At 44.1% G+C, this 23,811-nt stretch overlaps 1 protein-coding gene across 3 annotated transcripts; it reads left to right on the top strand.

Annotated features, from left to right (window-relative positions):
- Nucleotides 1-3,072: 3,072 nt before the first annotated feature.
- Nucleotides 3,073-23,687, top strand: EMILIN3 (elastin microfibril interfacer 3). Of its 3 annotated transcripts, XM_033962754.1 has the most exons (4): nucleotides 3,073-3,484; nucleotides 14,897-15,019; nucleotides 19,519-19,781; nucleotides 21,676-23,687. In XM_033962754.1, exons 1-4 carry the CDS (start codon nucleotides 3,300-3,302, stop codon nucleotides 23,568-23,570), a joined length of 2,466 nt encoding a protein of 821 aa, XP_033818645.1. In that variant the 5' UTR covers nucleotides 3,073-3,299; the 3' UTR covers nucleotides 23,571-23,687. The 3 variants fall into 3 exon arrangements, with proteins under 3 accessions (XP_033818645.1, XP_033818646.1, XP_033818647.1); XM_033962755.1 differs by lacking the exons at nucleotides 3,073-3,484; nucleotides 14,897-15,019 and adding an exon at nucleotides 17,591-17,709; XM_033962756.1 differs by lacking the exons at nucleotides 3,073-3,484; nucleotides 14,897-15,019 and adding an exon at nucleotides 17,605-17,767.
- Nucleotides 23,688-23,811: the final 124 nt, after the last annotated feature.

A 23,811-nucleotide genomic window follows, 5' to 3' on the forward strand; every position in this document is an offset into this window, starting at 1 on the left:
CAAGCATGCTCTTCGCGCCGGCATTGATGTCACTTCCTGGCCCCGTGACCCGGAAGCAATTCAGAGGGGAACCAAGCTGGTATGAGCAATAGGCAGAAGTTGCTCGTTCTAGCAAAACTGAAACAGAGGCACGGGGTTGGGGGGAGGGATGGTGCGAGCGTAACGTGGCTGGGCGGAGAGGTGCCATCGCCCCCACCGACTTGGCACCTGAGGCGGTCCGCACCCTTCTTACTACGCCTCTGGCCATGAGCTAATGTGAATATTAGCCCGTGGCCATTAATACAGAAAATACCAAAATTGGCCAATTTACCCTAGCAATAAAAATGAATTTCCTGCATGGGAATGACCCAAGTAAAGATGTGCTAAAGCCTCTTTTTTGTCATAGTTTAGTAAAAGGGTTTCTTTATGTTTTGTTATCATGTAAACATTTAAGTCAGGAAACAGGCAAATCCAGCGGAACAAGGGGAGATCCCAAAATCCAAGCACATTTTCCATACCGCCTAGTTCCAGGAAGAAGGCCAAGTCCAGTCCTGGATTTCTGACCACTGCCATCCTGATGAACTATGAAAACTGCAGGCTCCGGACTCGATGCGCAGAATCTCAGAGATGCCAAGTTAACCCAGCTCCAAGCAGAAGACTTCTCAGCCAGTCCTGATTTTGAACTTAACATCCCAAAGCAGTGTGGGATTTGGGGCTGATCCGTCCCACTGAAATGAGTTCTGGGTAACTTGGGATCTCTGGAATCCTACACAACACTTACGTACGCTGCTTTGGGATATAAGTCCAAAAATGAGACTGGCCACAAAATGCCATTTCTGGACTTGCATAAATTGGCAGCCCTGTTCCAGGGAAACAGCATAGAAAGGAGTCAGTCATTTGCGTTCAGCTGTGCCTTGAATTTTAATAAGAATATAGTTACGATATATCGCCATGTAATTGCTCTGAGTGTTGCTGTCAGACATTTCATTCAAATATGGATTCCGTTTCAGGGTTTCTTCTTCAAGCTTTGATTTAATGGGAAGGAAAAAAAAAAAATAGCGTTTTTTTGAAAACAAAATTAGTATTCGCACTTCTCTCTTTCTAATTAAGATTCTCACACTATTCTCTCCACATCTTCTATTGCCAAAACAAATTCCTTTCTGCGGAGCCACAGCCACCGCGTTTAGTGTGCCACGACTTCGCAAAGTTTGTGAGAATACTATCCCTTCACTTAAGATAATAAATACAAGACGCCAATTTATTTTTTCAGTGACTGCGCCACAGACCTGGAATGCTCTTCTAATTTATTTACGAAGGGAGCAGGACCTAGGAAAATTCAAAAGTAATTTAAAAACTTTTCTTTTTAAAGATGCCTTTGATATTTAATTTCTTAATACCCAGGTCATTGATTTTATTCTATTAATATGCTTTTATTTTTTGTTCCCTTATGTACCTTTCCTCTTTTGTTCTACTTTCCTATATTAAATTGTATTTCATTATCCCTTTTTTTACCTTATGTTATGAATTTGATGAGTTAATTTTTAACCTATTGTATTGTCTTAAGTTTGTATTGTATTGTTTTGTATTGTTCCCCTTTGAATGTATTTTAAATTGTTCATCGCTTAGAACTATGATTAAGCGATTAATCAAAAGAATTAATAAACTTGAAACTTGTCTTTACTGAGAAAGGTTTTTAGATCTGGTTTGAATCTTTCGAGAGAGGTGTGAAGCCGTAAAGCGACCGGGAGTTTGTTCCAGAGGGTTGGGCCGTGTACAGAGCTGTAGATGGAGGACTCTTCCCGCTCAGTCTTACAGGGGTGTCAAAGTCCCTCCTCGAGGGCCGCAATCCAGTCGGGTTTTCAGGATTTCCCCAATGAATATGCATGAGATCTACGTGCATGCACTGCTTTCAATGCATATTCATTGGGGAAATCCTGAAAACCCGACTGGATTGCGGCCTTCAAGGAGGGACTTTGAGATCCCTGAGGGAACAGTGGCGGCAACGCACACAGGTAAATGACCTCTGCATGACGTGTGCTTTCACTATGGTAGTGAACATGAACGGAATTTGGGAGGAACGTGAGCAACGCAAGCATGCATGCAGGTGGATTATGGAATCCTATAATTTGCATAAACCATATCGGTTTATGTTTTGGGCAAATAAAAACCAGCAGAAAAAAAACATGATTTTGGGGGGGGGGGGGGGGGTGTTGAATATTATTAATAGCGCATGCACTTTCAGAACGAGTGTACGCTATACACAAATCCGTGGATTCTGCGTGCACAACTTAATTGCGTACCGAGCTCTTAATTATCAGTAATTGAGTGCTAATAGTAATTGGGCAGTTTAATGGCTCCAATTATGATTTTACAAGGCTCGGTATCGAACTTTACAGGATTAACCAATAGGCCAAGTAGGCACGTGCCTAGGGCCCGAAATGGTCAGGGGGGCCCGATGAAGGAGGGCATCAACATTGTTTTTTTCCAAACGGCGATGGGCCCCTCCAGCATCGATCGGCAACGCGGACACCCCCCCCTCCCCCATCTACGGAAAGTAAGACAAGCAAGCAAGGTGCTGCTTGCCCAAAGCTTCCCTCTGACGCAGCTTCCTGTTTCCGCCTGGGCACATGGTGGGGTGGGGCGGGGCCCTCGACGAATTAATCCTGCCCTGAATGTTATCATTAAAATTGTTAGGATGAGACAATTAAAAGTCCAAGGTGAGTTGCATTCAGGCAAAGCAGACTGGGAATTTCGCTGTTCTCGGGGGGGGGGGGGGCCTTAAATCTAGTTTGGGGACCTAGGCGTCCAGGCTGCTTTCAGTGTGTCCAGCATTCCAGCTCACCCATGGACTAAAACAAAAGCAGGTGGCTGACTATCCTGCTGTCCACGGAGAACGTACGCTACAGGTAAGTAACTACACAAAGTCGAAACGTGCGTCGTTCCCTTGCAATAACCCCCGTTCTCGACTTTTTTTTCGTTCTCCGATCGGCTTCTTTGAAGGGCCGGCAGGAGGGGCAGCGGCAGGGAGGACGTTCCTGTGGATCCGGGAGAGATCCGCCTCCTCCTGTCCGGAGCGCAGCCGGGCTGGGAAGTGGCGCGAGGTACATAAGGAGCGAAGCAGCAGCTGATCGGGACGAACCCAGGCGCTCCCTCTTTTCTGTCCTTTCGGACCTCGCTCGCACGTGTTGAGTCGCCTCCAGCTTGCCCAGTCCGGGTTTCCTACTTTTGCACATCAAGCGCGGTATATTTTGGGACCTGAGCAGCTATTCCACCTTCTGTTTTGTTTGGGAAGGGCTGGGAAGAAGAAGAGCAAATCCAAGATGAGCGGATCGTTCAAGAAATCTCTGCTGGTGCCGGTGCTGTCCTGGATCGGGACCTGGCTCTCCCTGGTTGATTGCAAAGGCGCCTATCACCGTTACCCCGTGACCCATGGCAATAGATACAGCCTCTACACCTCGGGATCTAGTCCTCAGCTCAACCCGGGGAAGCCCGTGGCCAAGCACAAGTAAGCCTGGAGTTCCCCGAATGGAAAGAGTAAAAGAGTCAGGGAAGGCGCGCTTGGACGTCTAACTGGCTTTGGGCCGCGCTAAGCGTTCGGGGGGTAAGAGGAGAGTGAGGGGTGAAGCACGGCAGCAAAAGATCCACCGTGATAGATCGGTGCCTGAGCATTCTCTTTGGCTTTGTCCAGGGTTGGGTGTAGCCCCCCCCCCCCCCAAAAAAAAAAAAAAAAAAAAAAATCATTGTGAAAAGTTTGCTCCTGTGCGTTGGGCGCTGATTCTCGTTTAGAAAAGCTAGTGCGAGGGGTGGAAAGTTCAGGATTAAGTGCAAAGAGAGACCCCGAGAGAAGGTAAATGAACACAAGGGCGCCAATGCCAAAGCTCCTAAGAGTGTGGCCAATGTGGTTAAAGCTACAGCCTCAGCACCCCGAGGTTGTGGGTTCAAAGCCCATACTGCTCCTTGTGACCCTGGGCAACTCACTTAATCCCCCCATTGCCCCAGGGACTTTAGACAGACAGGGGAAAATGCTTGAGTATCTGAATAAATTCATGGAAAGCATTCTGAGCTCCCCTGGGAGAACAGTAATAAATAACGTGAAAAGTTTCAGCCTCTGGTAACCAGAGCTGGTATTGTGACATCATAATGCCTTATTCCACCAATGAGAGCCAACCTCAGCAGTGATGTCACAATGGCTTCATTGTCCTATACTCGGCTCCCTTTTACTACATTTTGATTTCTAGAGTGGCGCAGTGGTTAAAGTTACAGCCTCAGCACCCCGAGGTTGTGGGTTCAAACCCACGCTGCTCCTTGTGACCCTGGGCAAGTCACTTAATCCCCCCCATTGCCCCCAGGTACATTAGATAGATTGTAAGCCCACCGGGACTCTGAGCTCCCCCAGAGCTGAGATTGTGACATCATAATGCCTCATTCCACCAATAAAAGCCAACCTCATCAGTGATGTCACAATGCTTTGATTGTCCTATACTTGGCTCTTTTTTGCTCCACTTTTATTTCTAGGGTGGCACAGTGGTTAAAATGACAGCCTCAGCACCCTGAGGTTGTGGGTTCAAACCCACGCTGTTCCTTGTGACCCGAGCAAGTCACTTAGTCCTCCCATAGCCCCAGGTACATTGGATAGATTGTGAGCCCACCAGGACAGACAGGGAAAAATGCTTGAGAACCTGAATAAATTCATGTAAAACCATTCTGAGCTCCCCTGAGAGAATGGTATAGAAAATTGAATAAATAAATAGTGTGAAAAGTTTCAGCCTCTGATAAGCAGAGCTGGTATTGTGACATCATAATGCCTCATTCCACCAATAGAAGCCAACCTCATCAGTGATGTCACAATGCTTTGATTGTCCTATACTTGGCTCTTTTTTGCTACATTTTTATTTCTAGGGTGGCACAGTGGTTAAAATTACACCCTGAGGTTGTGGGTTCAATCCCACGCTGGTCCTTGTGACTCTGGGCAACTCACTTAATCCCCCCATTGCCCCAGATACATTAGATAGATTGTAAGATCTCCAGGACAGACAGGGAAAAATTCATGTAAATCGTTAAAACGGTATAGAAAATTGAATGAATAAAAAATAATTGCATCGGGTTCTTTTATGAATAATAATATTGCTTTTATTTAAAAGTGCTCTGATCAAAGAAGGGTCCTGGAATATTTTTTTAAGAGGCAACGGCTCCAAAAGGGTTGATTTTCGCATTCCATGTGGGCAATTTAATGAAGCCTCACAGGTTATTAATAATAAGGACTTTAAACTGCTCTTGGCACGGCTGATTTATTAGACTTTAAGGGAAGAAGCATCTGTTATAAATTACAACTGGTGGATTCATGTATGTTGATGACAAATTATTTTCTAAGTATTTCTTTGATTTTGTGCATTCCTTTTTTTTGGAAGAAAAAAAATGGTTTCATTTGTTTTGATTTTTTAATTTGTTTTGCTCGGCTGCATTAGACACTAACACACGCCTGATGCAGCAAACGTGGCCTATCGCGGCGTCCACACTGGGGCTCTTTCACTAAAGCTGCCGGAAAAGTGGCCTTAGCGCACCCCTTACGTGGGCCTTTCCCTCACGGTAAGGCCACCTTTGCAGTGGCCCGAAAATGGCTGATTTTTCCATTTTCTGAATTAACGGACCTGCGCTAATTTTGCCATTATGGCGCGGCCATTAAAAAAACCCCACAACACGTGCACCCCTACTGCCACCCAAGGGCCCTCACACCAACCCCATGCTAATCAGTTAAACCCTAACCCTAACCCCACCCCACCCTTTACAAAAACATAGCACAGTCGACCACAGCGGTAACAACTCCGACACTCATAGAATTCCCATGAGCACAGGCACTGCGGCTGGCGCTAAAAATTGCACTACGCTTTTGTAACAGGGGCGGGGGTGGGGGGTTTAGTGCATGGCAATGCCTCACGCGCTGTCACTTCCACTCTCCACCCCCTAACACGGCCCTTTCCAAGAAAATAAAAAATAATTTTAAGCTTTCAGTGTGTGCGTGCAAATTGGCCATTTTACCGCGGGACACCAGGGTAAATCATTTTCATGTGTGGTAAGGGTATTTTTTTTCTCATTGTTGGAGAGGGCGTGTTGGGCAGGGACTGAACATGGATGCATTAACCAGCTAGCGTACGGATGCCGCCAGCGCACTAATTGGTTAACATGTCTATCACGCGGGAGCCTTGAGCACCTCCTTAATAGCACCCAGAGGCGTAGTAAGGGGGGGGGGTGCAGTCCGCCCCGGGCGTGGTCTTTGTAAGGGGCACAGGCACCCTACCTCCTCCCCGCCCCCCCTTCCCTCGTACCTCTTTCATTTTCCCTGCGCGAGCAGCATCGCGAGCTTGCTGCCCACGTCGGTCTCGCCTCTCTCTGACGTCCCTTCCGGGCCCCGCGTCTAGAAAGTGATGTCAGAGGGACAGCCGCCACGACGCGGGCAACGAGTTTGTGCTGTTGCGCGCGTCTGGAAAATTTAAATGGTATGGGAAAGGGAGGGGCGCCACTCGCTACGCCACTGACGGCACCTGAAGTCGGCTGCCTAGATCAGCACACCTAGGGCTCCTTTTGCTAAGCCATGGTACCTGCTCTGACCCTCGCCAGGCTGCCATAGAAATGTCTACCACGGTTTAGTAAAACCCAGCATTAGCCGATCTAGGCACCTAACTTCATTTTCTTAATTGGCGCTCTGAAATGAAAGCGCCAATAAAAAAATACAATTAAAAAAAACATTTAAAAAATAAAGTTAATTAGCTGGTATGTGCCTTACTCAGTAGGCACCTCCCACTTTGAGCTGGACATCTACTCCGACGCGGCTACCGGCAAGAAGACGTAGTTAGAAGCGGATTTGGGGCAGGTTTTAGGCATAGATTGACTTTGGCGCATTTGTTTGGGCCAAGAAAACCCTGGCCTAAATGGGAGTGCAACTAACGACTAGTTTTACTAAGGTACGCTATGCGTTTTAGCGCACGCTAAAACTACACGCGTGCTAAATGCTAACACGCCCATTATAAGTCTATGGATGCGGTAGCGTTTAGCGTTTGCTAAAATGACTAACGTGCCTTTGTAAAAGAGGGGGGGGGTAAGCTTTCAATACCTACTGGAGCCTAAGACCGCTCAGGCACTGCTGGCGCGATTCTGAATGGCGCCTAGTGGACGATTGACAATTGAGAAATCAGGGCTTAAGTGCTGCCGCAGTATAAGTGCCAACACTAATGTTAACTCGTGGCCAAAAATAAAACAAATAGGAAAATGGGCTCAGCATACAGGGAAACCCCCTTTAAGGACATGCTAAGCCCATTTCTTAACCCAGTTTAGTAAATAGTAGAGAATGACATGAGGACAAATTTTTCCCTGCGGGAACTCATTTTTCCATCCTGTCCTGGAGAGTTATTTTCCTGTCCCTTCCCCGTTCCTGCAAGCTCCGTCCTCATCTGCACAAGCCTCAAACGCTTTAACATCCTACGTAGCAACATTCTAGAGCTCAGATTGTGATGTCATAATGCCTCATTCCACCAATGCCTAAGCTCCGTCCTCATCTCATAAGTAGCAACATTCTAGAGCTCAGATTGTGATGTCATAATGCCTCATTCCACCAATGCCTAAGCTCCGTCCTCATCTCATAAGTAGCAACATTCTAGAGCTCAGATTGTGATGTCATAATGCCTCATTCCACCAATGCCTAAGCTCCGTCCTCATCTGTACAAGCCTCAAACATTTGAAAATCATAAGTGTTCGAGGCTTGTGCAGTTAAGGCCGAGCTTATAGGAACGGGACAAGGACAGCGACAAAACGCAATTGAGTTCTTGCGGGGACGGGGTAAAATTTGGCTCCGTGTCATTCTCTAGTCAATGGGTCCCTTAGGTCCTATTTTACTAAGCCTGTGGTAGAGGTTTCTACCATGGCCCAGAGCGCTAAATGCTCCGAAACTGCTCTGATGCTCACGGGACCAGGATATGACATCGGAAGAGAGCTGATGCCAGCATCAGCAGCAGGTGGAAGAGGCTGTGTGTGCCGGTGAACATTTCTAGAGGTATGCGGGGGAGGGGGGGAGGGGGCGCTCAAGTGGCAGGAAAGAGCTGGGGGCGCCCAAGCATTGGAGAAGAGTAAGGGGGTGGGAAGAAGTAGGGGGACATGAGGTGCGGTAATGCCAAGCGCCAACCGCCCTCACTACGCTACTGGGTGTGGTGAATTCTGATGATCCTTTTGAAAGGAACATTTTTTAATTTGCTATGAAAGCCATATCTGTCTTAGAAATCATTTGCCTTCACCTTTCACTCTTTAAACAAAAACCCAGGCCATAGAATGGAAGAAAAGACCTCAGATGTCTGAAAATGTGCAGTTCCCCATATATCGAATGCCGACACTAGTATGGACTCACTCTTATTCACTCCTGTCTTGTCCATAAATTAATTGTTGCTGTGTTTATGCAAAAAAAAAAAAAATAGTGTGGGAATACAAGCTTACATTTATCTTTTTTTAATATAAATCTTTATTAAAACATGGTGGACATGACAATGAAGCCGACGGCAAAGCGCGCAGCGGCCGCTAAGAGAGCGAATAGAATGCTAGGTATAATCAAGAAGGGTATTACAACCAGGACAAAAGAAGTTATCCTGCCGCTGTATCGGGCGATGGTGCGCCCGCATCTGGAATACTGCGTCCAATATTGGTCGCCGTACCTTAAGAAGGATATGGCGTTACTCGAGAGGGTTCAGAGGAGAGCGACACGTTTGATAAAAGGGATGGAAAACCTTTCATACGCTGAGAGATTGGAGAAACTGGGTCTCTTTTCCCTGGAGAAGAGGAGACTTAGAGGGGATATGATAGAGACTTAGAAGATCATGAAGGGCATAGAGAGAGTAGAGAGGGACAGATTCTTCACACTTTCAAAAAATAAAAGAACAAGAGGGCATTCGGAGAAGTTGAAAGGGGACAGATTCAAAACGAATGCTAGGAAGTTCTTTTTTACCCAACGTGTGGTAAACACTTGGAATGCGCTTCCAGAGGACGTAATAGGGCAGAGTACGGTACTGGGGTTCAAGAAAGGATTGGACAATTTCCTGCTGGAAAAGGGGATAGAGGGGTATAGATAGAGGATTACTGCACAGGTCCTGGACCTGTTGGGCCGCCGCGTGAGCGGACTGCTGGGCGCGATGGACCTCAGGTCTGACCCAGCAGAGGTATTACTTATGTTCTTATACATATACGTATAATTAACTTCAAAATTGCATTTACATCAATCATAGAAATACTTCAAAAACATTTCACCCTCCCTCCCACCTCAATACAAAAACAAAATGCATTATTTCAGACATATAGGGGTCCTTTTATCAAGCTGCGGTAGGGGTTTAACGCGTGCAATACCGTGCGTTAAACCGCCTGCTGCGCTAGCCGCTAACGCCTGCATTGAGCAGGCGTTAGATTTTTAGCCGGCCGCAGGGGTTAGCGTGTTATGAAATGTCCAATTGGCTAACCCCACTAGCACGGCTTGATAAGAGGATCCCATAGTGAAAATCATATTGAACTTATTGATCACTGATAACATCAAAATACAACACCCCTCCGTCCACCCACCCACCCATCAAATAAGAAATCAGGAGAATAATCCAGCTAATCATCGTTCACAAAATTTGTCAATGGACTCCATGTTAATTTAAATAAGTTATTATCACACAACATTTCTGAATTTGTAACGTAAACATAGAGTCCCGCCAAAAGGAGAAATTGAGTCGATCCCAATTTTTCCCGTTTTTGGTAACCATTTGCATGGCTATCCCAGTCATGATGGAAAATAATCTACTTTTATATTTGTCCGAAGGAGGTTTAGGTGACAACAGCGTACCACAAATAACCACCTCATAAGACAGCGGGATTGAAGATTCCAAAATCAAATTGATTTGTCCCCATATCGATTTCCAAAAGTTGAGCATCAAAGGGAAAAAAACAACAACAAATGATCCAGTGTCCCTATTTCAAGATGACAGAACGATCTGGGGTCCAAAAAACTATGTAACAGAAAAAAACAAGTTTGTCTCATAGATTCCGACGCTGTACATCTCATCCTCCAAGTCCAAATCCGTGGCCATTGAGTAGCAGAAATTTGTTGCTTTATCTCAATGCTCCAAATGTCTTTTAGACTAGTTTTAGGTTTCTTGTTCATATATTCAGATATTAATTTATACCACTTGGCGGCCTGATGCCCTAGCAAATCGGTCTGGAAGCATAGGCCCGGCAAGCTATACCGATTATTTAAATTTCGCCAAACGGGGAACCCCTTCTGAATGACATAGCTTGCATTTATCTTAATAATCCCCAGGGGGGACACGCTTTGCCAGGGGATACTTCTCTGTGCTGCATCTGGGTTTTTGTTTAATTTCAAAACCATTTTTATTAGGAGAAGTGAAACCGCGAAAGCAAAGCGCATCGCCCAGCAGAAAACATCGTTCGCCTTCACGGTGCGGTGCCTTTGAGCCCGGCATCTTTGTCTGTGTCTGTGTATGGCCGTTTGGTGGGGGATGGGCTGGGGAGGGCTTCAATGGCTGGGAGGGTGTAGATGGGCTGGAGTAGGTTTTGACGGAGATTTCGGCAGTTGGAACCCAAGCACAGTACCGGGTAAAGCTTTGGATTCTTGCCCAGAAATAGCTAAGAAGAAAAAATTAAAAAAAAAAAAAAAATTTAAATTGAATCAGGTTGGGCAGACTGGATGGACCATTCGGATCTTTATCTGCCGTCATCTACTATGTTACTATGCGCGCTCATTGGTCGGCGCACCTTAGTAAAAGGCCTTGGTGTATGCAGTGGCGTAGTAAAGGGAGGGTCCGTCCCGGGCGCCGACATGGTGGAGGCACCGGCACCCTTCTTCCTCTCCGCCCCTCCCCCACTCCCTCCCCACTCCCGTGCGCATGTACCCCTTCCTCTTTAATGTTCCCAGCACAAGCGGCAGCCCTAACCTGCCGCTCGTGCCGGCGTCGGCTCTTCCTCTGCTGTCAATTCCTGGACCCGTGCCTGTTGCTTTTTTGGGTAATTCCTGGCAAGCGCTATCCCTTCACGCTGCGCGCATTTTAAGGGAATGCCCCTGACCTGCCCACGCCCCTCCCCCTCCCATGGCCCCACCCCCTTGCAGAGCCACGCGTTGTTCTATAAATGGGCGTGAAAGAGTGCTTTCGCACAGATCTGTTGTTTCTGCCCCCATTTCAGTGCCTTGCATCCGTCAGAACGTTTTTCCCCACTGAACCTGCAGCGTGGAACTCGCGTCTAACGTTCAGTGTCATATATAGGTTTTCCCCAGAATTGAAGCTTTTTTTAAGGCACTGTCCCTACAGCAATATTAAAAATATCTATTAGGAAGTGAGAATTATCTTTTACCCATCCTCCTGAATCAGATTTCCGACAACCCACATACTTATTCCATATCGCTTGACCACTTCTTCAAGACTAAGATGGCGACGGCGTTCTAAACTGCCATTTAAATATCCGGCGAGAGCCCATCAGCTCTTACGTATCCCGATGCGGGTCCGCGTCAGACAATTTATTCCTCTTTCACTCCCCTCCCCCAGACAATCTTCAGATGAGTGAGATGCAGTCTAGCTCCGCATTCCAGCCATGTGTTCAACCAGTATATACGCTGTTCTAAAAAACTTTTACTTGTGGGAAAATATACCTATTAAATAAGATCCGATGACGAGTGGACACATGAAGTTTAAGGCAATGAACTGCTTCCGCCTTAAGTGGTGTCGCTGAGGTTCTGGAAAACAATATACTTGTGGATATTGAAGCGTATTATATAAATAATATGTACCGTAAAACCTTGGTTTGCGAGATAATTTGTTCCGGAAACATGCTTGTAATCCAAAACAGTTGTATATCGAAGCGAATTTCCCCATAAGAAATAATGGAAACTGGGAGATTGGAAGATAAGATGTAGCAAAATTGAAATTTTGAAGGAATATGATAGTTTTAATGATTGTATAGAAAGATGGGAGGGGGGAGGGTTTTTAATTAATTTACGTATTAAGAATATAATGTATGATGTTCAAGTGTTGTACGATAGTATTTCATGTTGTTCTTTTTGTGCACTCGATGTAAGTTTGAAAAAGAATAAAGAAATTAAAAAAAAAAGAAATAATGGAAACTCAGACGATTCGTTCCACAATCCAAAAACTTTAAGACAAAAGACTGTCCCCACCCGTATGGCAAGACCTCGCTCGTTTAGAACAGTCGCTGCGCTCCCGCAGCGTCAGAGAGAGAAGAGCCATCGGCTCAGTTGTCGTGCGCGTATACTGTTCGTACTTGTAAGACCTCGCTCGTTTATCAAGTTAAAATTGAATAAAACGTTTTGCTCATCTTGCAAAACACACCAAGTTACTCGCAATCCAAGGTTTTGCTGTAGACACAAGAGTTGTGATACTTTTGGAAAATATGCATATGGTCCTGGACAGCTCTGCCCCGGTAATACCTGTGCGTAGATTGTCTGTCATTTCTATGTATTTATACACCGGCACAAATTTCTAAGAGCCATTTTCCCTGCGCAAAACACGCTCTACAAATTGACAAGGCTTTATAATGTTACCCCCTTTGCAATATTACTCCTTTCTAATATTACCCTCTGCCCCACTGTGCCAGGGCCACCGCAGGGGAGACAGCAGAAGGGGAGCAATTTCTGTCTCTTCTCCCTTGAGCCCCGGGCAGCCACACTGCTCTCACAGCCCTTGAGACGGCTTTGTGTCTATATTGAAAGATCTTGGCCCATCAAGACCAAAGTGACTTAAATCTAGCGGAAGGACCAGACATAAATACTCAGTTTCCAAGAAGTCTTCTGACATCTGGTTTTGCACTCTAGCTAATATAGCATTTCTTTTTTATAGACGTTATAATTAATCTTTATCCTGACTTGCAGTATCTCTGTTAAGGGTCTACAGATCTGTCTCTGCTTTTTTTTTTTTTTTTTTTTTTTTCACCCCCATGTGTGCTGACACCCGTCAGCCTTACCATGCCTCTGCCTAACATTGGATATGACGCCTGGATTGTTCTTTCGTTCATACAAGTATCATTCTTCACCCAGACCTCTATCTCCCTGGAGGCTGGGGTGAGATGGAATCAGTCTCTTTCTGGTTTGCCAAACATAGACAATTCCGGCTGCTAATGACTGGTTTTGGAGCGCCAAGTATAGCACAGCCACCTTCCAGTTTGGTTGGGCTGAGAACTTTTCAGAACCCACCTCGTAACTCTAACCTATACATTTTGGGTGCTTGAAAAGCAAAAGAGAAATTAAATAACCTCCTTGAACATTGCCCTTTAAAACTAGGAACATAAAAACGACAGTTCGACCTAGACACGTATGCTCTCGAAGCATCTTGAATTCAGTAAAGTGGTTGCATATGCTTCCAGGTGCAGTGCTGGATTTACTGAAGCCTTTCTTCCATTGTCTGTCTGTGAGAAAAGATGCTTATTACATCATGCTTTATGCTTTATGTGTCTGTGTCTGGAGAAGAGCCATTACTACAGAAATCCTTGCTTTGTGGGATTTTCTGAGGAATGTAGTCCGATCAAGCACTGTAAAAGAATTAGAAATAAGCTGACAGCTGAATTCAAGGGAAGGCGCCCCCCCCCCTCCTTTACCTAAACCGCGATAGCGGTTATAAGCGTAGGGAGCCGCGCTGAATGCTCTGTGCTGCTCCTGACGCTCACTATGGGGTCCTTTTAATAAGGTGCGCTACCCGATTTAGCGTGCACTAAGGTGCATTCCTGTTAATTTGAATTATCTCCCCAATATTCTCCGTATCCTTTCTTATCAGGCAGCCACTTGGGACAAGGATTTCAAGCAATTATTACTGACTTCTCACTCTTATTTACATTTTAGAAAACAATTAAAAACTCATTTGTTTTCCATATTTATGAGTAATTCGATCTGAAAAAGATATTGTAACTTTTAAAAAACTTTTAAAATCCTACTTATTTAGGGATGCTTTTAATACTTAAAACTTTTTAAAAAACTTTAAAATCTTATTTAAAGTTTTGGATATTTTTAATACTTTTAGGATGTTTCGAACTGTGCTTTGGATTTTAGCCCCTTACCTCTTGGCCTACCCTTTCTTCCAAATATAAGATTGTAAACTTTAATCCTTCCCTACCCTTTCATGTTTGTGTTTATGTTATTATTTGTGTTAATTGATAGTTTCTTTGTATTATTCTCTATATGGACTCTGTACATCGCCTAGCAATTTTAATAGGCGATTCATCAAATGAATAAATAAACTTGAAACTTAATTAACATTTAAATTGAAGGGAGACAAATTCAGAACAAATGCTAGGAAGTTCTTATTCACTCAGAGGGTGGTGGACACCTAGAATTCGCTTCCAGAAGAGGTGGTAGAGCAGAGTACGATTTTGGGTTTCAAAATGGGATTGGACGAGTTCCTTAAGGAAAAGGGGATTGAAGGGTACAATTAGAGGGTTACTATACATTACAAAATGCTTTGGAGATTAGATCACTTACAGGTCATTGACCTGGGGGGCTGCCACGGGAGCGGATTGCTGGGCATGATGGACCTGTGATCTGTCTCGGCAGAGGCGATGCTTATGTTCTTATTACAGGTCTTTTCTTTATATTTAATTAGTATTTTATTACTAATTATTTTATTACTAATATTTAATTAGTATTTTATTCTTTTACTAAGGTGCGCTAACCGATTAACAATCTTTTGCTAACCGCATAGAACTTAACGGTTTTGCAGTCTAGAAATTGATTTTATGTTATCCCTTCTCTCCTCTATTGCAATTACAAAATCCCGAATAACTCAGTCTACGCCACTGGTTTGCGGGAGGTTTGTCCGTCTCCTTCTGTAGGCCCACTACAGTCTTGCAAGTTTGCCTCACTGTGCTCTGTTTTTGTTCTCGGTTTCAGAAATTTCTGTGTGTACGTGGTGCAGAAGAACATCACATGCACTCAGCAAGAGGGGACAGAGACCTACGTGAAGGCCGAATATCTCAAGTGCAGCTGGGGACCAAAATGCCCAGGGACTGTTGTGTAAGTACTCATTAAGAAAGGCAAAAAAGGAGAAAACGCAGGGCTGAGGAGAACATCTCCAATTTTATGCAAATCTATCTCATGCATACCTGACTGGCTGGGTATGTCTCAAGGACTGGGTTGAGACACCCTGCAATATGTCTATTTGAAAATGAAATAGAAAATGCCACACAAAAAAACCACAGCAAAATTTATTTTTAGCTAGGTGTGTCCCGAGGACTGGGTTAAAAAGCGCTGTTATGAAGAACCTAGAAAACATCCTGAATTGAAGGAAAAACCCTACATGCATACCCCTAATCTACTGTAATTATTTGCATAACTTCTTCAGTGTATATATGATGCTGTCCAAAATACCATATTTTTCACTCCATAAGATGCACTTTTTCCCCCCTCCAAAAAAGTGGATGGAAATAAGGGTGCGTCTTATGAAGCGAATACCCCACCCCCGGGTATCTTTTTTTTAATTCTGGCGCCCTCCCTCTCTGGACGTGGCTACCTCCGAGTCCTCTTCTCTTGCGGCAGAGCGGCGCACAATGCTGCCTGCCTGGTCCCGCGCCGCTTCCTGCAAAAACTGACGGCAGCCGTCAGTTTTCGCGGGAAGCGGCACGAGATCAGTTCCAGTCCTTGAGGCCAGATTTTCAGAATATCCTCGATGAATATGCATGAGAAAGATTTGCATGCGTTCTAGGGTTGTCCTATATCCCACTGCGTAACATTCAAAACCTTGCTTCTCACTTGCAAAGCAAGATCCGAATATTCCCCGGCATTTATGATCGATTGTTACTAACATATACCCCGTCAAGATCACTTCGCTCGACTCGACAAAATGTTCTCTCAATCCCTTCAGTTCGCCATATTATATATGATACCACATGGAAAACTGTCTTCTCGGTCACTGCACCAACTCTCTGGAACGCCCTACCTAATCATCTTAGACAAGAAGATTGCTTATCAAAATTTAAAGCTAATCTTAAAACATAATAAAGATGCTTTTGATGTATAAATAATTTCCAACATTTGCATTCAGGACTAATTAAAGCCTCTCCTTCCCTTCTGTAGCAAGCAGGGCCAGATTTTCCTATAGGCTAACTAGGCTTCAGCCTAGGGCCTCAAGATCAAGAGGGGCCTACATTCAAATTGTTAGCAAAATTAAAATTACACTATTCTAAAAACAGTGAACACCAAAACACTGAACCGAAAATAAGGAGAAATTCTACGCATATGACTAATAAACAGTATTGGTTAAGATCAAGGCGTTCGGCTCATTGGGTCTGTTCGTTTGTATATACTAGATTGCACCAAAGTATAGTTCATACGTTCACTGATTGCTATGGCAAATATTGACGTGTTCTTGCATAAATAAAGTGCAGATTGGAACAGACAAACGAACCGACCTATTGATATCTCGACGTTCGGTTATATTCGTGTTACTTCGATAATATGAAACACGTGTTAATGTTATTAGAAAAGATTCTTATTTTAGGATTGCGTACACGATCATTTGATTCTCGCCTTTTGAGTTCAGTAGGTTCAATACTTTAGTGAAGTGTTTATAGACTATTGAAAAATTTTTTGGTGACAATATCTTCATTTTGCGGAATTTTAAGTAAGTTCTTAACATATGTTTTAATTTGCATATTTTAAAATGTATATTACGTGCTTTATTTTATATTTTCATGATTCTATCATAAATAATAAAATCCTAGAGCGCGCATGCGCTGTTGAAATATCGTGAGTCCTTGTGGCTTGAGGTGTGCTTCTGTGTCACTCCTCACAGCGCCTGCGCCAGCGACTCATCAAAATTCAGCCTGGGGTGGGGAATCCGAATTGCACACGTGCAAAATGGGAGGCGAAAGGGCTTCATAAGTGGAATAGCCTAGGGCCTCTTTTCATCTAAATCTGGCCCTGGTAGCAAGTATATGTTTTTGTCTTTGTCCATTACCATTTTAACTTATATTTATCTTAACTCGGCACTGCCTAGACTTATAGGGGTCCTTTAATTAAAGTGCGCTATAGAGCGTACGCTAAATGCTAAGGCATCCGTTATATTCTATGGGTGCCTTAGCATTTAGTGCACCCTAGGGCTCCTTTTACGAAGGCGCGTTAGGGCCTTAACGCGCGGAATAACGTACGCTAAAATGCCCCGCGCGCTAGCCGCTACCGCCTCCTCTTGAGCAGGCGGTAGTGTTTCGGCTAGCGCGCGCTAATCCTGTGCGTGCGCTAAAAACGCTAGCACACCTTCGTAAAAGGAGCCCTTAATAAAAGGACCCCATAGATAGGCAGTATGTCAAATTAAAAATAAACTTGAAACTTTAATATCTTGAAAACCAAACTGACTTATGTATCCTGAGGACTGGGTTGAGAATAGAAAATTGCAGGGAATAAGGATTGCACGAATCCTGTGGACTCCCACACTTATGGAAGATGTTGCTGTGGGTTTCCCGTGGGGATAAAAGAAAGTTTCCATGGGATTCTCACAGGAGTGTCTGGTGAGTTCAGAATGAGGCTTGACTAGCACTGAGAGAGAGGCAACTGGAGCACCAGAGTGAGGCTTGGAATGCCCAGAGAGGCAGCTGGAGCACCAGAGTGAGGCTTGGAATGCCCAGAGAGGCAGCTGGAACAACAGTGACTTGGGACACTCATTGGTTGAATAATGAATACCATCCCAAAAACCACGGGAGGCTAATAAGGTTGGGAGAAAACAGGGCTGCGAGCAAGTAAATAATAGTGTTGACTCCTGCAGAATGGGTGAGGATGGATCTTGGTGGATAGGGGTGAAATTTCTGTCCCTGTGCAACCTTTTAGTTGAGAATCCCTCCTCCATGTCCCCTGGGGTGATGCAAAGGTCAGACTGCTTTCAGTGTTCAGACTACAGTAAACTGCTTATCCAGCTGTCATAAATAGCTGTTATGACTATGATCACAGCCAGCAGGCCCCGGATGTCAAATCTCAAGTGGGATCAAGATGACAGCAGGAACCTTATTATCTCCAGCATCGGTTAATAGCCCCCGATCAGTACCAGCAAAGGCCTAGTAGAACTGAGTGAGGCTTTCCTAGAAGGATTTGTCTGCCACATTCTTTGAGATGCTGGCGCTGCCACCAATATCTTTGCTATACCGAAGCAAACAGTTCTCTAAAAATAATCACCTGCTTTACATCAAGTTAGTTCTTTTTTTTTGCTAAACTGAAGGCAGTGCCAATAATTCTAGCCAAGTCAGTGCCCTCTATAAAAATGAAAGTGATGAACAGGTGTCCGTTGCTGTGGCAGCGACGGCTGTGCCCAAATCTAAACAATGAAAATATTCTATGATACAACCCGTAAAACCATGTTTTCAGTCACTGCCCTCTCTGTGGAATGCGCTTCCATTAAACATTCGAATCAAACCCTCCCTAGACAAATTCAAGTCCAAATTCCAAATCTTCCTCTTCAAAGATGCATAAACACTTCTCCTTCTGCATTCACGGTTTTATTATTTGCGACTTTGATTATTCACGTTTTATACCTTGCGGGCTCCAGACTCCGTCCCTTCTGCTTTGCTGCACCGTATGCTTGGAACAAGCTACCTGAATCCCTACAGCGGGCTTTGTCTCTGGCAACATTCAAGGCCCCGTTCAAAGCCCACCTCTTCGAGAGTGCTTTCGACTTCTAACTCCTCTCACTTTGGGTTCTGCATCCCCATCCCTATATATCATGTCTGTCTGTCCAAGTTATATTATAAGCTCTTCCGAGCAGGGACCGTCTATAAATGTCAGCCCACCTCTTCGAGAGTGCTTTTGACTCCTCCACCTTGGGTTTTGCATCCCCAACCCTATATATCATGTCTGTCTGTCCAAGTTAGATTGTAAGCTCTTCCGAGCAGGGACCGTCTATAAATGTCAGACCACCTTTTTGAGAGTGCTTTCGATTCCTCCACCTTGGGTTTTGCATCCCCAACCCTATATATCATGTCTGTCTGTCCAAGTTAGATTGTAAGCTCTTCCAAGCAGGGACCGTCTATAAATGTCAAAATGTGCAGCGCTGTGAATGCCTTTCATCGCGACATAAATGTAATGTAATTTATTTCTTATATACCGCTACATCCGTTAGGTTCTAAGCGGTTTACAGAAAATATACATTAAGATTAGAAATAAGAAAGGTACTTGAAAAATTCCCTTACTGTCCCAAAGTAGTAGTAGTAATATTTAGCTCATGTATTGTAACACCATTATTGAAGCTCATGTATCGCAACACCGCATTTGAAGCTAATGTAAACCGCTCTGAATTGACTTAGTAATGGCTTAGAAGCTTAAAATAAACAATTAATGTTGCCAGAAAACTGGGAGGAGAGAATGAGGTTGGATGCTCTTTACTTTAAAAAGGCTGCCAGCCCCTGATTAGGCAGTAGTGATAAGAATGGAAGTTGCCCCTGTTAGAATTATATTCTTGTTTCAAGTTTTTTTTACTATCCAACTATTTTTACAAACCTTAATTCCTTCCTCTTTCTCTTCATGTTGATAAGGTATCGGACTCTTTACAGACCAAAGTACATAATTGGCTACAAGACAGTGACGGAGTTGGCGTGGAGGTGCTGTCCCGGTTTCACTGGAGAAGGATGTCACGAAGTGCCCACACAGCAACCAGGGCTCTTGACGCATTTCCCCAGTCCCAGGATTCCTCCAATTTCAAACATGTTTCCCGGTCCAAGACCACCGCCTTCGCATCCAAAACTTCACCCCGAGCCATTCCCAGGGCCCCCGAGTTCACCAAAGAAGAGCGACTATGGTGAGTCAAGAGCATGTTTTATACAGACATATATCTCTCATCTAAGCCTCTAAAAGCCTCCAGCCATATAATAATTGAAAACCAAACCAGCCCTGGACTATTCAAAATAGACTCATAATGATGATAATTTGTATGAATATTTTTTCATCTTTCCATCAAATAAAGGGCAATAAATCATACCCAGCATCTCATTTAGTTCTGAACACGACATCCTTATTTACTGCTTTAATTTTGCTATAATCACAAGTCCCAATTTTTCTATAAATGCATGCTTAAAGCAGTCTTTACAAACAGGCAAACAGAAGAGTTCCTCGTCTCGGGATACAAGCAGAAAACAGCAAGAGAAGCCAAGGTGGATATCTTAACAACTACCAAAGTCTTTGTTAGAAACAACAGGTCCCAACGAGGATCCCAGTTTCGGCGTTTAAAACACCTTCATCAGGGGACATTCAGTGCAGGTTCACAGATTAATTGCTAGAGCAGAAAACAAACTGAGAACCCTCCCCCCCCATACTTGTAAAAACAGCTGACTGCTGTCGCTCAAAGTCTATTCAAAAACAAACCCTTTCGCTTGTTCTTCCGTTAAACCACAGTAAATCTGAAAGTGCCACAAGCAGGTGTATCTAATCATTTTCTTCAAAATATTATCAGTCACACGCTCATCTTCTGAGTATTATAAACTGTAATATCTCTACCCAAGACTGTGTTTTGCGCCAAAGGCATCATCAGGAGCTAGGGTGAAAGCCTGTTCTCATTGCCTAATGTCAAACACAATAAACCTTTTAAAAAACATTATATCTTTCTATTACATATTAAACCTTTAACCTTTGTACCAACATTTATCATATTATTACCTTCATCACAGCGTACAGAGAAACTGGGCCTCTTCTCCCTTGAACAGAGGAGATTGAGAGGGCACATGATCGAAACATTCAAGGTACTGAAGGGGATAGACTTAGTATATAAGAACAGATTGTTCACCCTCTCCAAGGTAGGGAGAACGAGAGGGCACTCTCTAAAATTGAAAGGGGATAGATTCCGTACGAACATAAGGAAGTTCTTCTTCACCCAGAGAGTGGTAGAAAGCTGGAACGCTCTTCCAGAGTCTGTTATAGGGGGAAACACCCTCCAGGGATTCAAATAGGGGGAAACACCCTCCAGGGATTCAAGACAAAGTTAGATAAGTTCCTGCTGAACCAGAACATACGCAGGTAGGGCTAGTCTCAGTTAGGGCACTGGTCTTTGACCAGAGGACCACCGCAGGAGTGGACGGCTGGGCACGATTGGCCACCAGTCTGACCCAGCAGCGGCAATTCTTATGTTCTTATGTATAGCAGCATAACAGAAAGGGGATTTTTCAAATCAGGTCCATTGAGCGGGAGCTACCAAACAGTACGCTCACCCCCCGATGCAATCAATTGAGCCTATGCTAGGTCACATGCTCTTTAAATCCTTGCTCATACATTTGGTCGAACGGAATTTATTGTAACTGAATGCAAATGTATGTGTGTTGAATTGTTAATATATTTGTTAAAAAAGTAAAAAAATACAAATTATATGTAAGCATTATTCTTTATTTAAAAGTATTTAACTCATTGAAGCTATCTATCTATATATATTGTGATTTTTATAACCAATGAATATGCATGAGATCTAATTGTATGTATGCAAATAGGTCTCATGCATAGTCATTGGAGAAATCTTGAAAATCCAGCTGGGTCGAAGCTCTTCAGGAACGAGAGAACCTGTTATAAAGGTTCCCAAATGTGATTCAGCAACTGGTTCTACTGGAAAAAGGCTACGTTACGAAAAGAATGCAAATAGCATGTGCAGAGTAAATCAATGGTTAATCATAAAACACATTAATAAACTTTGTTTTCATTGTTCTGAATAGGTAGAAAATTGCCTGGCGTTATAGGAGACAGGTTGGATCATCTAGAAGAGGAAGTAAGGCGCCTCTCACAGTCTTACAACAGCCTACATACCATGGTGAACGGTTTGGGAGACCACCTCCGGCATGCTATCCAGGAGGACACCAATAAGATGATTGGGACCTTGATGAATGCTCCAAGAGTGCCTGACTCATCTGTTGGCTTTGGCGTCATTCCAGGTGGGGTGCCGGATGCTCCAGAGAAAGCTGATGTTACATTCCCCAGGGTTGGAGACATCATGGGGAAAGTTACGGAAGTCAGCGATATGCTAAAAACCAAAACAGACTTACTAAATGAGGTGCATGGCATGGTCCTGGACCACGATGGACGAATTAAGCACCTCCTAGATGCTGCCAAGCCTTCTCCTTTGACATCGATTGACATACTTGAAGAGTTTATTGAGAGGAAGCTAACCAGTGTAAGGGCCGAGATCCTAGATGGTTTTGAGAAGAAGTTGCTAAACATACAGAGCACATGTGACTTCCGTATCAAAGAAGTCCAAGAGCAGTGTGAGAAGGAGAAAGCTACAAATTTGCAGTTGCAGCAGACGTTGGATGGCAAGGAGCTGCAAATTAAGAAAGAAATATCCCACCTAGAGAGCCAGATTCATGGTCTGACAGTTGTTGAAAGCTGCTGCAGCAATATCAACTACCTTACGGAACGACTGGACAGTTTGGAAAAAAACATGCACATTATTACGGAGTCCCAGAAGAACCAGCAGTCCAGACTAGAAAGTGAACTGCCCCAGATTTCTTCAGTGACCTTTGAGAATTTCTTTAATGGCCGCTTTGAAGATATCGAGGCAAAGATCAATGCATCTGAACGAGACATGGATGGCCGCTGCCATGAAATAGAAGGAGGCATAAGAGCTCTTGTGGACTTGGAAGTGGATGGCATCAAAACCTCAGTAGAAGATAAAATAAGGACCTTGGAAGAGAGGTTTATGACCATTGTTGGGGAGCTTGGCAATATCAGTATGCCAGTTAGCTTGGATGGTGCTGCAATGCCTTTGCTTGAGCGTGAGATAGTCACCATAAAGAAACAAACCAGTGAAGGAATAGAAGTGTTACAGAACAGACTGACTGTCCTGGAAAGTCTTTGCACCCAGTGCTCCAGTTCCAGCGTTGTAGAACATTTTAAGACAGATATTGAAGGCTGTCAGAATAGAAGCCAGGATCTACTGCTGAAACATGATGTCAACTCGGAACTCCTAAAGAAACTCAATTCTACTGTCCTGGAAATCCAAAGACGAATTGAACTGGAGGAAGCAAATTCACTTCAGGGGGAAATCACCTTGCTTAAGATTAATCTCAACACCGTCAGCAAGTCACTTACTGGCCTGAAGGACTCAGTCAGTCAGTACTCCGACACAGTGGTGCACATCAATTCTTCTTTTGATGAACGTGAGCGGAAACTATCTGGTGAAGTCCACTCTATCCAAGAGAAAGTCCAAGATCAGGGCTCTCAGCTGTCATTCAGTAACAGGAATGTCCTGGACCTCAAAGGAGATCTCGAGAGATTGAAACTCCGAATCCTGAACGATTTTGGTAACTGCAAGTACCTGGCCCAGGACCTCCAAAAAGAAGTCTTCCAGTTTGACGGTCGAATGGCTCAGGTGGAGAACATGTGTGGCAAGCTTGGGGTGGTGACTGGAAGCCTGGATCTCATTAAGGATGCGTTAGAGAAGCACACGGGAGATTTGTGGGGATACATGGACCACATGAATGGGACTCTGGAGGTCCACGCTCAGGAAATCACTACCCTGAAAGACAACTTACTTGACTGTCAGGCCAAAGTCAGGGAGATAAGCGAACAGTTCGGAGTCTTGCCAGAGTCATTGCAACATAAGAATCGCTAGCAGAGAAGAATTTAGGTGGAAAAGACATTAACTTATATGAAAATTAAAGATTGCAATGTGATAGTTTGTTTATATATATATATATATATAAAAATTAAAGCTGCTATAATTTCTTAATCCATTTTTATAAGTCAACTTCACAGAGTGAAATTCCTGTTTCCCATTTACAGCACTATAGTTTCTGTTCTGTTGTTGTCTTGTATACTTGTGGTTTATGCAGCGCTGGCCCTCTACAGAGCTG

This window comes from Geotrypetes seraphini, chromosome 11 (genome assembly GCF_902459505.1).
Source record: "Geotrypetes seraphini chromosome 11, aGeoSer1.1, whole genome shotgun sequence".
Classification (NCBI taxonomy): Eukaryota; Metazoa; Chordata; class Amphibia; order Gymnophiona; family Dermophiidae; genus Geotrypetes; species Geotrypetes seraphini.